This window comes from Mauremys reevesii, linkage group 3 (assembly GCF_016161935.1).
Source record: "Mauremys reevesii isolate NIE-2019 linkage group 3, ASM1616193v1, whole genome shotgun sequence".
NCBI classification, from domain to species: Eukaryota; Metazoa; Chordata; order Testudines; family Geoemydidae; genus Mauremys; species Mauremys reevesii.
In genome coordinates this window covers 197,035,621-197,051,276 of record NC_052625.1, presented here as the reverse complement: position 1 = coordinate 197,051,276, position 15,656 = coordinate 197,035,621, and the positions used below count along the sequence as shown (strand labels likewise).

Sequence of the window (15,656 nt, the reverse complement as noted above, 5' to 3'; positions counted from 1 at the left end):
TGGGCAGAATGTTGTCAGCAGCAGAACCTGACCCCGGCCGTTTCACAATCATCGCAGCCCTACGGTGCCGTTTCAAAGAGAGGGAACAGGAATGAAGAGTGATGGAGCGGGGAGGGGGAAAGGAAGAACAGACCCTCCCATCCCCACACAGTCCTGTCTCTTTCGTTTTCTTTCTTTTCTCATCGGTCTTTCAAGCCTATCCAATCTCTGCACTATGCACTGTAATAAAACTCCCTCTAGGTTCACCAGCCTGGCTGGACTTAGCACCAATGCAAGAGGCGAGCTGATCCCCCTCCTTACTGCCCACACAGAGTTTCTGTTCCATTCCCCTCCCCCCTTTTCATTTTTTTAATACTGCAGAATGCATAAATAAGGGAAAGTGTCCTTTATCATCTGAATATTATTCAGATACGATAACACCAAGGGGAGATTTTTCTAGCCGCAGGCAGCATAGGTGTATGGAACTTCTTAATGTTATAAAATCTCATGAATGGTGACGGTACTGGGAGCTCAATCTCTTATTCAGAAGTCGGTGACTTTGGCTTTTAATATAATTTTCCTCCTATCATCAAAATAAATAAATGACACCAAGGCCCTCCAGGCATTTTTGGATTAAGCTGACAGTTGACCAAGAGTCCAAAGAGTTCAGGTTATTAATATAGACAAACTTCACAGGCTTTCAAAGTTTCAAACTTTGTTTGACTCTGATGTAAGTGTAACCCACACACCTTCTGGGCGCAGTGCTCTGGCCTATCTAGTGGCACCGAGACCACTTAGAGAGAGTTAAATGAGTCTGCACATGGGTGGGACAATATGCCGAAGAAGCTTGCATTGCCACAGCTTGTGTTGTGAAGAGACTTCTCTTGTTCTGACACTTGCCCATGCACTAGATTCACGGTAGCAACAAACAATTTGATTGTTTCATGTCTTCTCCTTTCCACAGGGCCCCAGTCACTCCAGATTGGAATATCGTCCTTCGCAAATTGTACTGGCCTGGATGTACAGGTCAAAATTGAGGCCACTGTGGCACAGATCCAAGCACGAACAGCCTATGGCGTCGATGTACTACTGCCTGCCCTGGCAGATGGATGGTACAACCTTTCGGTCATCATCAATGGCATTGCAATCGGCTCACATGGGTGAGTGAATGTGCTTATTCCCTTGAGGATGTGAACTTCATTTCTACTTGGGATTTTAGGCTCAATTCTGCTTGGGATTTTAGGGTTAATGGAAAAGCAGAGGAAACACGGGCTCGGTATCAGAGCCAGCTTGCTAACAAAGAGCTCCGCTGTATGTTTTACAAATGATTAGCAATTACTACGACCCTGATTCAGTGGTGAATCCCTGTTTCAGCAAAGCTCTTAAGCATGTGCTTTAGTCCCACTGCAGTCAGTAGCACTTTGTACTAGTTACATGCCTGGGCTCCAAGGAGAGAGAGTCTTTGTGGTCTGGAATGACAATGCCTTGTAAGAGGGCACCCGGGAGATGGCATAGAACGAAGCAGGAGATGTAGGGAGGCTATTCGGGGATCCAGCCAGGAAAGGCAATGAGAGAAAAGCATGTGGGATAAAAAGGAAAAGTAAAGAACTGATCCTGTGTTTGTGTTTTGCAGAGTTGATCCATTCATCCAGTACGACACTGAGATCCTCAGCATAGAGCCCTGCTGTGGCTCCGTTCTGGGTAAATACAGCGCTTAATTTGTAATGAAAGAGGTGCCGGGGCTCAAGCAATTTTTCTTTTTTACTTTCATAACTGATGCTGCAAGTCCAGAGGTGCTGGAGCTATGAACTACCAAGCTCAGAGGTGCCGAGGCTCAACCCTGGTGCAAATTAAGCACCGGGTAAATAGCATCAGCACATCTGTCACCACTTCTGGAGGCCATCAAGGGATCAAGGACTCATCTCCCCTCTTTGATTGGGAAGGACGTCCAATTTCACAGCCAATTAGATGATGTTATTTGTAAATGTGTGACCCCTTATTATGTAGACTTGTATTGACAGGCAGCAGCTGCCTGCCTGGGACTCTCTGGGTGTGTGTGAGTGTAGTGAGCAGCCCACCTTTGGATTGTCTGGCTAATATTGGAACAGGTTGGCCATAGGGTTGATGACAAGGTCCGCTGTCCTTTGAATTTGTTTCCCCTCATGAATGAACCAAATGCACAAAACCCACTCACACCTGAATAACCGGTGCTGGCTTTTTCAGTCCAGAGATCCCAGTGCTTAACATTCAATGTGCATAAGTCTTTAACGTATACTCAGAGTCCCACTAGGACTAAGGCTGACCATAAACCTTTGCAGGATCAGGGCCTAAGTGGAGTATCTCTGTTGCTTTGCTGTGTAGCAGATAGGGAGGCAACGAACATTTTAAGTCGTAGAAACTTAAGTTCTCGATTTTGCTCTGTCTCACACCAGTGTAAATCAGCAGTATCTCCACTGAACTCAGTGGAGCTCCTCCCATGTAAAACTGGCATTAGGAAAAGGAGAATCTGGGCCTAGTGGAGGGTAGGAAGGGATGCATAGTCTTATCCTTGAAGTGCAGGACTGGGAGCTAGAAACTCACGGATCCTATGGCTTGCCTTAGCCAAATCACTTAACTCCTCTGCTGGCCATAATCATAGAGGGGCTTTGTGTTGGTTCATTAGATAAAGTGTCAAATATTATTATTCAGCTTTGAGAGCTGATGCCAACTTAGATATAGCAAAGCCCATCAAACTGGAAGGTTAAATAATAAAAAATGTGGATTGTAGAAGAATTCTCTCTTTAGAAGTAAATTCAAGGTTGAAGAAAAAAATGATTGGTTACGAATGATGTTCAGCTCCAGCAGCATGCCAGGCATTTTACCAACAAAAGTGGAGACAAGGATGATACCCCAAAGAGTGCACTATCTGGGGATCAGGATGCTTCAGAACCAGTGCTGAGCGAGAAAGCTGGCCGAGTCATACTAGTGCCACTTTGTTGCTTTTTGACAGGACTGCGGTTTATTGACTTTATGAAAAAATGTATTGAAACTTTCTAGAAAGTCACATAGGATAGCCAGTGAATAGTCTATAGTCCAGGGCCACCTTCTTTACTCCCACACAGTAACTATAAGCTGCAGCATGGGATGCACCACTTTGAAGTCAGTGGAGGCTGATTGGCTCAGGATGGAGTATTGCAAGCTGGGACATGGAGTTGCACATGGTGCATCTCTGTATTAAAGATGATGATAGCTGCAATCTGCTCAGTTTTATGCCATTAACATGTGGCCTCTTGACGTCATGGCAGGTTACCAATGCAGCCTTGAATTGGGCAAGATTTGGGCACACTTTGCTATTGGGTCCTCCAAATATTCTGTCATGCTAATGGAGCCGTCAACAAATTATATGGTTCCTAGGGAGAGCTCTCTTGCTGAAGCACTTGCCAAAGATCTTGCAGAGTTTAGGCTTGGAATGGAGGAATTTAAGCCTGAGTTATAGCAGCTGAAAGCCTGAGCTCGCCCCACTGTGTGTTCTGATTTGCTTAATCCTCTTCTTAGCAGACAAAGGGTTAGCTTTGGTGAGGTCTGCACTGCAGTCTGATATTTCTCCACTGCTATATGGCGTTGCATCACAATCTCATGTGCAAGTTAGTTCATGCCATTCTGCACAAGGAGGAGGGGACCAGCCCATACTCCAGGGAGGTATAGCTGGAATGCAGCTGCCAGGCAAACAGCGATCACAGGGTAAAGTGGCCAGTTTTGAAGAACCCTGTGCTTGGCAAACCCATCCTTAGAACACAGGGATTAGAATTTTTCAAACTCTCGCTGCTCTCCCCATGTTAAATTGTTAAATGTTACACCCTGGGATGCAGTGGTGGGTGAGGGCTCAATGTAGGAAGCAGTGTCATATAAACTCAGGCTCCCTATGTGACGATCAGGTGCCAATGAATCTCATTTTAAGGGGAGAAGCGGCTGAGACAATGCGGCTGTAGAAATGTACGTGGAGTTTCACCATATTTGAATTCATTCTGAGCTGACTCCATGGCACTAACCCTTTGATTTGATCTGTATCCCTAGGTGGAACAATCCTCACAATCTCTGGAAAAGGCTTTAGCCAAAACCCCTCCCTGGTTTCAGTCTTTATCGGCACGCAAACCTGTGATGTTACCCGCTCGGTGGAAGAGACAATATGGTGCCAGACTCCACCGGCTGCTGACTTCTCTAATATAGAGTCCCAGGACATCTCTGTACTTGTGGGGGTGTTCATTGGTAACAGGTCCTCTCCACTCCTTCCCTCCTGGAGCTTCCCAAAGAGGAATATCACCTTTACTTACCAGATGGCTTTGACTCCTGTAGTTACCTCTGTGGAAGTAAAAATGGCGAATGACAGCCTGTGGCTGGGCATAAAAGGAATAAATATAACTGGTTCAGTGGCTAAGCTGGGGGACTCTGAATGTGAGCTGGAGTTTCAATGTGCCAATGAATCCACAACCCTTTCTCAATGCTCCTTCCCACTGAGCACTCTGGAACCTGGGATCTATCCCGTCAGAGTTCTCCAGAAGCAGCTGGGCTATGCCAACGTGACGGCAGCACTGCAGAACTTTACATTTGTCCCAAAGGTAAAGGCCATAATTCCATCACAAGGTTCAGCTTGTGGTGGGCTATTGCTCACTATATCCGGTCTTTTTCTAAAATCCAGGAGGAATTCAGTTCATGTGAACCTGACGGGTAACTATACTTGTGAGATCCACAGTGTAGATCACAACAGGATCAGCTGCGCTCTTCTTCCAAGAGAACCTCCTCTGGGTGACTGGTGGTTGCCTGATACATCTCAAGCCCTTAATGTCACAGTGACGGTAAATGGAATCCAGAGTGTCTGCCTCACAGACTGTGCACTCCACCTTCTGAAAGAGTGGACCCCTAGAGTGGACGCTGTGGTCTGGGAGTTCAATGGGACATTGTCATCTCTGCTGATCAGAGGCCAGAGATTAGCTTTGGCAACTGATGAACTTGTGATACAAGTGGACAACCGTGACCCTTGTAACGTAACTTTCTGGAATGAGACCAGCATACAATGCCAGACAGGCAGCCTTTCCCCAGGGGAGCACAGCCTTTCTGTGTCCAACAGAAGAAGCGGGCATGCTTGCTTCAGCAGGGACTCCCGTATCTTCACCGTCATTCCTTGTGTGCTCAAATTTTACCCCCAAAATTTCAGTACCAATGGTGGGGGCCTTCTTGCCATACAAGGGGCAGCACTGAAAGGAAGGAACAGCACTTCCATTCTTGTTGGGAACCGAACCTGTCTCATTAAGGATGTCAGCTATGTGGTTCTCCGGTGCTCTGTTCCTCTGGGCAACGGGATCAATGCTTTAGCTCTAGAAATAGATGGCAACTCGTACCACCTTGGTGAAATAACTTACAGTGAAGAGTTCACCCCCATTTTCCTTTTCCTTCTGCCTCCGGTGGGTCTCCTTTTAACAATGAGCGTGTCACGGATCACGGGGGTGGAAAGCCTGCACATTTCCATTGGGGACTCTCCCTGCACCAACATCACTGGCAATTACACCACTTTGCAGTGCTCGGCTCCCCGGCTTCCTGCTGGAGAATACCAGGTCCGCGGTGGCGACTTCCTCCGAGGCTGGGCTTCGTCAAACTTGACATTCACCTCTCAGCTTACCGTCACATCGACACGCAACAACTGGGGTAAGTGCATGAGTGGCTGGGGATGACTGTCTCCCGGGTAACAGCAGTGACAGAGCTGTCACAATTTGTATTTGGAGTTTGCAAAGAGGAAATCACTAGTGACCCCCACCTCCTCCCGACAAACACACTAAAAACTAGAGTATCAGGGGAGAGTGAATGTGGCCTGATTTGTTTCTTTCACAGACTATGAGTGAGTGTCCTGGCTGGGGTCTGTCAGCTGCTTTCGTGCTAAATTCTCTTGTTTTCAGGAATTCATAAATACCCCTACCCATCCCCCATAAAATAAAATCCTTATTTGAGTGTGAAACGTAGTATCCAAGATTCAATGGAAGAACAATGGTAAGCAATCAGAGACTGTGTTGACGGGCACAAGCACAAAATTCAAAGACCGACTGATCTATCTATCTAGGTTTCTCTGCATGGATTTGATCATAGACTCATAAAATATCAGGGTTGGAAGGGACCTCAGGAGGTCATCTAGTCCAACCCCCTGCTCAAAGCAGGACCAATCCCAGGACCGATCCTGCAGAGTCTTGTAAAAACCTTATATTGGCAAGCAGTTAGATCCCCATGTTAATCACACTCAACGATGCCCCTTGTTTACGCATCACAGCAGAGTGCTGATTAAACCATTATACCACATCTCGCCTCCATAAATTCTGCACAGGCAACGTGTGTTACAGAAAAAAAGAATGTTAAGATCTTGGGGAGTTTTAAAAAAAAGATGTTGTGGGATGGAAAAGGTTATTCCAACTGTACAAGGCTGGTTCTAGCAGACAGGGATATGGCTGGTCACAAATCTTCTGTTGAAACATATTGTTTGTTGGAAAATGTCAGTTCATCAAAAACAAAACTATTTATGGGAAAGAGTTGTTTTTGACAACTCTCCCAATTTGAAAAACGTTTGTAAATTGTCAAAATATCCTATTTTGACATCTATTTGAAACAACTAGTTTTTTCAGTCTGAATCACCATCTTGTTTTGAAATTTTAGTTAATTTATACTAAAAAGGGTAATTATTTTTTATATGAAACATTTTGATTGACCCAATCCAAAACCTTTTTAGGATTATAGATTTGCAAAAAAAACCATTTTGAGATTTAGATGGATTGTCCTGATTTGAGAGATAATTTTTTTTTTTTGAAACTTCAGAAATTCTCACAGGCTGGGAAAACCGTTTCCCACCCAGCTCTAGACAGGGCATGGTGTACTCACACAAATGCAGAATGACCTCTCCTTCTGGCTGCATGGCTGCATGCACCACAGTACTCATCCCACACTGAGGGCAAATGACGGCACAGAGGGATGCACACCCATGTTTTCCAAGCGTTCACTCATTTTATTCCCTTGGTATTTGGGTGCAGAACTTGAGATACCCAATTCCTTATTTTCAGAAGGTCTGAGTGCCTCCAGCTTCCACTGACTTCTGAAAATATCTGACCTTAACTCTCTTAAGATGGACACACAAAAATGCAGGCGCCTGAAGTCAGTGGCTACTTTTGAAACTCAGTAATGCAGCAAGTCAATGACAGAAAACACTATTTATTTATGTATTTATTATAGTGCCTAGGGGCCCCAGCCAAGATCATTGTGCTAGGTGCTCTACAGACACATAGAAAGAGACAGTCCAGCTCTGAAAAAATTACAATTTAAATAGACAAGATAGACAAAGATTGGCAGGGGAAACAGAGAGAGGCTAAGTGACTTGCCCAACATCACACAGCAGGTAATTATCAGAGCCCCACACTGCCTCCATAGAAACGGAAACCATAGGCCTGATTCTCAGCTCACTTCCACCAATTTTAGATTGGCATGACACTTTTGAGTTCACGGAGTGCATCTACTTAACCTTAAAAGGGTACATGGAGGAACCGGCAGCCCTTACATTTTGTCTTGGGATGGGGCATTAAGGGTAGTGCAGCATCGCAACCACCCCTCACCCTCCGTAGAGCCATGCAAGATGCAGTGGCCAGAGATGATCTGGCTCCAAGTATTGTGGATAACTGAGGCACAGCTGTGATGGCCTTTCCCTTACCCATAATGCAGAGTGTAAAGGCAGATTTTGAGGCCCTTGTAAATTGAGGCTGCAGTTCCAGGCTGGTCTCATTAACAGCCAGTCATGAAGCTCTGTTTTAAATCCCTTTCTCTATTCTCTTCCTAGGTGGCCTGGGTGGAGGGGAAGTGCATATGCATGGCACTGGGTTTGCTCCAGGAAACACCTCCGTGACCATCTGTGGCGCTCCCTGTGAAATGCTAGGTGACACCACGACAACCGATGTGAGCTGCCTGGCCCCGCGCTTGAACGGTCAGTTAATATGTTGGGATGGATAATGAACCCTCCTAAAATCTATCCCTGACCTCAAACCACATGTCCTGGATTTCCATTGCAAAAAATCCCAGTGCAGATGAGGAGAGGGGCACCTCTGATGGCCCAAAAACTACCATGGGGAAGGGAGAGGAGCCAACATGGCAGCAGCCACTGCATCCTGACCCTCATCCAAAATCCCACTGATGTCAATGGGAGTCTTTCTGTTGATGTCAGTGGGTGTGGATCAGGCCCTGTCTGGAAACACCACATGGTCACTGCTTTGTGAGTGTGTGGAAGATGTGATAAGAGATGGTACATGGCTGGATGACAGCCTGTCTCTGCAGCATCATTCCCATGGGAACAATCCAGCAGAAGCACTTATACCTTTCTTCTCTCGATGGCAGGAAGCAGGGAATGGGGTGGGAGGAGACTATGGCATGCATGTATGCAGGGTATTGCTATTGACATTGCAGTAGCTTCTGTAGGCCAGGGCCTCGTTGTGCTAGGCAGTCTACAAACAAACATATGGCAAAGAGATGGCCCTGCCCCGAAGGGCTTACAATGCAAGTACCTTCAAGCTACTCTAAGGGTAGCCCAAAGAGTAGGTTGGAGGGGCTAAGTGAGTACCCGGAGATCTGTATGTAACATGGACAGACTCTGGTTGTTGGTGGGCGGGATCGAACCTGGGACCTCTGGAGCTACATGCCTCTTAATTAAGGCTGTAGCAGACTCATTAATCTCTAAGTGTACTCAGTGCTACTAGAGGAGACAGAACACCACATCCAGGACATGTGTAGGTTACATACTTTTCCTAGCTGAGGAAGCGTGTCCGAAGCTTCTGAGACTCTCTAGTTGATATCCCGGGTGAGCCCTGACTTGAAACACCGACAGACCCCGGTCATTGGGGAGTGGGATTGAACCTCTGGAGCTAAATGCATGAGCCTCTACTGCATGAGCTAAAAGGCACATGGCCCTTAGCTAAGGCTGTAGCAGATTCATTAATCTCTAAGTGGTCTCAGTGCCACTAGAGGGGATAGAACACCACACCCAGGAAGTGTGTGGGTTACATATAGTATTTCTTCAAATTCTAGAGATCTCCCTGAGGTCAAAAGTCCATGGCCTCTGCTCCTCCATGGATCTATAAATCCCTCCCACCCTATGGGGTGATGCTATGAGAGTATCTGTGACTGCCAACTTGTGGAATTCCCACTTGTCATTTTGCCTTATCCTCTAGGTTTCTCGATAAGCAATCTCAAAATACAAACCAAAACTGTGTGTGTTTGGATGTGGGTGGAATGAACCTGAGATACTGTAAATAATCACTTATTTAAACAGGATTTGGGAACAATCCTAGGAACTTTCCTTTAAGCGCTGTCCTGGGAACTGGGATATCTCATACTGGGATGAGGGGAGGGGAAGACTGGTTATTCAAGAAAAAGAAATAGAATAAAATACAAAAAAATGACTGAGACTATGAAAGCATGAAGAACAACGTTTCTAAATTTACTGTGCTTTGGACCATTGCTGAGGTGGAGAGAATATGCTTGTCCAGACAATACTTCAAATGGGCACTAGATGTCAGCAAGCGAATGCTGATTGATTGTATCAAAGAGTTTCTTGGTTATTTAGTTTGGGGGATTGAGTAGGGTAGGTTGCACTTCCCTCTAAACAGACAAATAAGACTGTTCCTTGTTTATTGCTCAGCTCTTGCTGAATTAAGATATGTATCTCATATCCTACCAAATATGCCATTGAGAAGGCCAACTTCTCTCTCTCTCTCTCACCTACCCTCTACCAGTGATGATCTGTTACACTTAGAAAAATATTTGTTTTTTTCTGGTCAAGCAAAACAAACTAAAAAACAAACTCACACTAGTTTAGGGGCAAGCAGATATTTGCAATGCTGATATAGGCACATAAACATAAATAAATAAAATGTTTGTGTACACAAACTCAAATGTGTTCATATCTCGCAAACACACCACAAATGGTAAAATAGCCTGATATTCACATTTTGATTATAATTGTATTTGCAGGTTATATTTTTAGATGATAATTGGCCTGTCAAAGATCTTTTTATTCTAGTTTCACATTTGCTGTTTACTTGGTGCTCTCTGGGAGTTTTACATTTGTGATGTGCTGGCTGGCCCCTACCAGCTAGACTAGTGAGCTGTTGACATGTAGAGCTCCCTTTTGCTATCCTCATTCACTCAGCAGACAGGTTCCTAACCACTGCAGTGGTACAGGGAGACAAGCTGTGTACAGAGGCCTAGGGGAACATGATTTTGGGGCTTTTGCTACACTTCAGTACAGAGGCACATGCAGGCAGATTAGAAGCACTTTTGATATTTCCTGGCTGTGCCCAGTGCCTGGGACTGGTGAAGTGGATGCATCATCATCACACACACACACACACACACACACACACACACACACACACACACACACACACACACACACACACACACACACACACACACACACATGATTCCACCATATTTTTTTTTTTTTTTTTTTTCAAGCATCATTTTTTTTTTTTTTTTTTTTATTTTGTTATCTGCTTATTATCTATATCTACTTATTATCCTGAGTCTCCTGTCTTTGGTTTGGGTTGATGTGGTCCCAGGCCAGGCAGTCCTCGGACTGCCAGTACCAGCAGGGAATGTGGGCTGGTGGACCCAGCTCACCAGAAGCACGGACCCCAAAGCACCTAATTGGAGGAGATGCCTGGCCTCTCTGATTGGCTCGGTCTCATCTTTAAGCCAGAAGGAGGCACAGGAAGTTCTTGGAGCAACTAGGTGAATCCCTAGCTGAGTGCTACATGAGACCTTGCCCTCTCACCTGATTCCTGATCTTTGCCTGGTTCCTGCCTTCCTGCCTTGTTCCAGATCCCTGCTTCTGTGCCCCCCTCCTTCCCCTGGCTACTGTCTCCAGCTCCAACCGATGGCCTGACCCCTGGCTCCATCTCCAGCTCTGACCCTGGCTCTGGCGCCTGACTCCTGCTCTGGTGACTACATTTGACCACCACTGTGCTGACCACTAGGACTGACTGCCTACTTCCCAGTCCATGTCAGTTTGCTTGGAAAACCAACCTCTCTGAGCAGGTCTGGCTCCTTATTCCAAGGGGTGCTGGCTCTGCATGAGCCAGTAAGCCCCTCCAGATGGATAACCAAGCTGTGCAGCATGGATTTCACAGCTGATCGTCAAGAATCGGGCACTGCAGGAGTAAGTTCATCGTGCTAGCAGACACTTTTGCGCAGCCTACAGTTGAAAACGACACCTCCTTGGGAACTGTCTGAGAAGCCAGTAGGCTGGAGAAGCTGAAGTTTAATTAATCCCATGTCAGAGCGAGATCTTATATAGCATATGATCCAGACAAAACGAAGCCTAAAACATGGTGGCCATGGTAATCGAGTCCTAGACCAGGGGTCAGCAACCTTTCAGAAGTTGTGTGCCGAGTCTTCATTTATCACTCTGATTTAAGGTTTTGCGTGCCAGTAATAAATTTTAATGTTTTTAGAAGGTCTCTTTCTATAAGTCTATAATATATAACTAAACTATTGTTGTATGTAAATTAAATACGGTTTTAAAAATGTTTAAGAAGCTTCATTTAAAATTAAATTAAAATGCAGAGCCCCTCCCCGGGCAGTGTGAGTGCCACTGAAAATCAGCTCGTGTGCCACCTTTGGCATTCATGCCATAGGTTGCCTACCCCTGTCCTAAACAGTGGGGAGACCATTCAGAGCTGCACTGCAGAGAGCAGAATGCGTCTGTGAGTATACAATTTGTGTTATAAGACAAGGCCGATAACAGAAAAATGGAGGGTCTGAAGCCTCTGGGGACATTAAACCGGCAAGCGAAGAATTTAGTTCAGGCATGGAAGAGCTGGAAAGAGGAATTTAACTCTACTGGAAGATAAAGATGATGCTGTGAAAATAAAACTGTTTCATTACCTGATTGGAGAAAAAAGGAGAGAGGTAAGTGAGACTCTGTGTGGAAATTTCCCAAGCTCAGCACACCTTAAAAGGAATAACGGGCTGTTTTGGTACTCTCTCTAACCCCAGGAAGAATGAAATGGTGGAAAGATATCCTTTCTTAACTTGGGATCAAGCAGCTGGAGAGGATATAGATGAATAAAGCACTGATTTAAAAATGCTAGCAGCCAGATGCAGTTTTGGAAATATTAATGATTTATGGATAAGAGACCGGATAGTGTGACCAGATATGAGACTGACTTGACTTTGGGGGAAAGCTTTGTCCATGCAATACATAAGAAAGAGAAATCAAAACCAGATCCAACATCAGTAGATGACAATGCTACAGACACGTCAATACTGTGGGAGAAACCATGAAAGACAGAAAGAAAAGTGTCTAGCTTGTGAGGAAAAAATGCCATATCTCTGACAAAATTTAATCGTTTTGCAGCCAAGTGTTTATTTTTTTCCCCAGAGAGAAGAAAAACAAAAGAAGTAACTAAAGAGAGTAACGAGTATGAGGACATTGTATGAGTGACCGAACAGATGATAAATATAGTGCAAGAAGACCCTTGTAAGCACCAGAAACAGTTGTATGCAGCCAGGTTATTTGGGAAGAACCTGATACAATTTCAATTAGATTGATTGGGATAATGTTACAACGTGGGCCACTGTCTGGTGAACCCAGACATATGGTTGGAAGAGACCAACCAACTGTTAACAATGTACAACCAGATCACATTAAAACCCATTGGGGAAATGTAAAATTAAATTAGGAAATCCAAGGGAAAAAATACAGACTGGACTTTGTGGTCATAGGTGATGAGACCGCACTTTTGCTTCTGGGCAGCAAGACTGTCTAAGCCATGAACCGGATAAAAGTACAGTTCCAGAACATAATGAAAGTGGATAGCAAGATGACTAAGATACATTGGATGATATTACCTTGAACTAGGAGATGATACAGTGGGAGTATCAAGATATGTTTCAGGGAGATGGACAGTTAAGATGGTGTTTATAAAACATAGATTGACAACAGTGTGAAGCCAGTTAAATTGCCAAAAAAGGAAAGTACCCATTGCATTACAACAGCCATTGAAAGACGAACAGCAGAGCTTACAGAGCTGTGCAATTATTCATCCTGTAGAGAAGAACACAAACTAGAAAATCAGTCTTGTGGTGGTAAGAAAACCATCTGAAAAGCTGAGAATATGCATAGACCCAAAGACTTTAATCAAAGCTTTGAAATGGAGCCATTCCCCTCTGCCTACAATTGAGGACATATTAACAGATCTGTCTAAAGAGAGACTTTTTACAGAATGCGATATGAAAAATGTGTAGTCATGATCTCATTGAGCTTGTTCTGGATCATCATCCTCTCCCACTATCAACACAACTGCTACTGTCCAGATTCCCATCAAGCCCTCCAGTACTTGGGTCAGACTGCTCTGGAATACCTCTGGTGCTGAACTGATTCCCATTGGCATCCTTAACCATTAGTATTTCCCAAGTGGAGTTGCACAAGTTGTCAAGTAACTGGAATTAGGTTACCTTATCAGTTATTCCTGGGGTATTTGACAATTTTCTTTAAAAGAGAAGGAATTTAACAATATGAATACTCGCAGACACTCTCATACAGTATACTCAACAAAGAATCCTGTGGCACCTTATAGACTAACAGACGTTCTGCAGCATGAGCTTTCGTGGGTGAATACCCACTTCTTCAGATGCAAGTATACAGTATACTGTTTCCTGAGGGGAACTGCTTGAAAGCAACACCTCCTGGGTAACTATCTGAGAAGCCATGAGGCTGAAGAAGCCATATTGTAAGCAGCCACAATAAAACTAGAGTTTGTAAATTAACCCAGTGTTGGAGTGATCTCTTGTAAGGCAGAGGATCAATATACAACAAAGCATAAAACAGCATAGCTGGTTGCTGAGAATCAGGCACTACAGGAGCAAGTCCATCAGCTCTGTGCAGAGAACAATGTGCTTCGGGCCCAACCAGCCACATGGCCCTCTGAGCCAGGACCTGTCATTGCCTTTCTGGAGTGCTTCAGTAGAGATTTTTGCAAATTTTGAAGTTTCAGGACAGGGCTGAAACTACTTTGACTACTGTTCCTTATGCTGATCAGTATTTTCTCACTGCTACCTTATGCTCTGTCTTCATAGAATCATAGAAGAGTAGGGTTGGAAGAGACCTCAGGGGGTCATATTGTCCAACCTCCTGCTCAGCTGGTTACCAACACCAATTAAATCATCCCAGCCAGGGCTTTGTCAAGCCAGGCCTTAAAAACCTCTAAGGATGAAGATTACACCACCTCCCTAGGTAAACCATTCCAGTGCTTCGCCACCCTCCTAGTGAAATAGTTTTTTCCTAATATCCAAACTAGACCTCCCCCACTACAACTTGCTTCTTGTTCTGTCATCTACCACCACTGAGAACAGCCTAGCTCCATCCTTTTTGGAACCCCTTTCAGGTAGTTGAAGGCTGCTATCAAATCCCCCCTCACTCTTCTCTTCTGCAGACTAAATAAGCCCGGTTCCCTCAGCCTCTCTTCATAAGTCATGTGCCCCAGCCCCCTAATCATTTTCATTGCCCTCTGCTGGACACTTCAATTTGTCCACATCTTTTCTGTAGTGGGGGCCCCAAAACTGGACACAATACTCCAGATGTGACCCCACCAGTGCTGAATAGAAGGGAATAATCACTTCCCTTGATCTGCCGGCAATGCTCTTATCTACCTGTTGTCTCTTGTTTTATGCCTGGATTGTGATAAACTCTGAGGCAGGGATTGCTTCGTTTATATGTGTTTGAACTGGTCCTAGAACAATGGTATCCTGCTTAGAGCTTGGCAGAAAATGCTTTTCCTGTCCTATGAACATTTTCCAGATTTTAGAAATTTTTCTCATCCCAACTCTGGATTAAAAAGTCAAAATTTCAAAAAACATTTACGAACTGACAAGCTGAATTTTTTGGGGTCAATCAAGTGTTGTGTTTTGATCATTTCAAAATAGTCCACTTTCAACCATTTTTAAATAAAATAATTATTTGTAGTACAATTAGCTTAAATTTTGAACTGAAAAGTCCTTTTGAACAATTTTTTGTTTTGAAAACATCAGAACGGGCCAACTTGGAAACCTTTTTTCAACATGTTTTTCAAGTCAAGAAATTTGTCAAAATTGGCCCTTTCACGTGAAAAGTTTCAGTTTCACCAAATTGGCATTTTTAACAACAAAAAAGTTTCACTGAAAAATTCCCAACCAGCTCTGGTCCTGATCTCTGATGAGCCATAGAAATGCAAACAACAATCACTGGCACAAGACCATCCTTCCTTTCAGCTATTCATTGTTTGATGAGTGCTAGCTCGGTGGAGATCCTCCCAGAGCTATATGAAACCCTCAGGGTTTTGAATGATTTTTTTCTCTGGTTTTTATTCCTGTAGGCCCATAAACCTCTTCCCACCTGACTTTCAGCTCACAAAACCTATCCTTTAAAAAACCAACCAACCAACCTCTTAAAGCAAATTAATAAAACCCCCGAACCCATTGAGTTAAAGTCATGCAAAGCCTCAAGTTTCACACAGATTCCAAGCAAAAGCTCCAAATCCACTGCAAATCCATTCCTTTGAAAAGCCTGCAAAGCTCTGTTGATGCTCTCACTGAACCAGGGCTGAGCTTGAAATCTGCAATGAACTTTATCACCAGACAACATT

General features: G+C 44.4%; 1 protein-coding gene across 1 annotated transcript in view; it reads left to right on the top strand.

The window, feature by feature from the left end:
* Positions 1-15,656, top strand: part of PKHD1 (PKHD1 ciliary IPT domain containing fibrocystin/polyductin) — a 306,693-nt gene that overhangs the window by 25,048 nt on the left and 265,989 nt on the right. The window contains exons 10-13 of the mRNA XM_039532757.1: positions 944-1,139; positions 1,613-1,680; positions 4,033-5,658; positions 7,820-7,963. Of these exons, the coding sequence (XP_039388691.1) occupies positions 944-1,139; positions 1,613-1,680; positions 4,033-5,658; positions 7,820-7,963 (2,034 nt within the window). The remainder of the gene's footprint in view (positions 1-943; positions 1,140-1,612; positions 1,681-4,032; positions 5,659-7,819; positions 7,964-15,656) is intronic.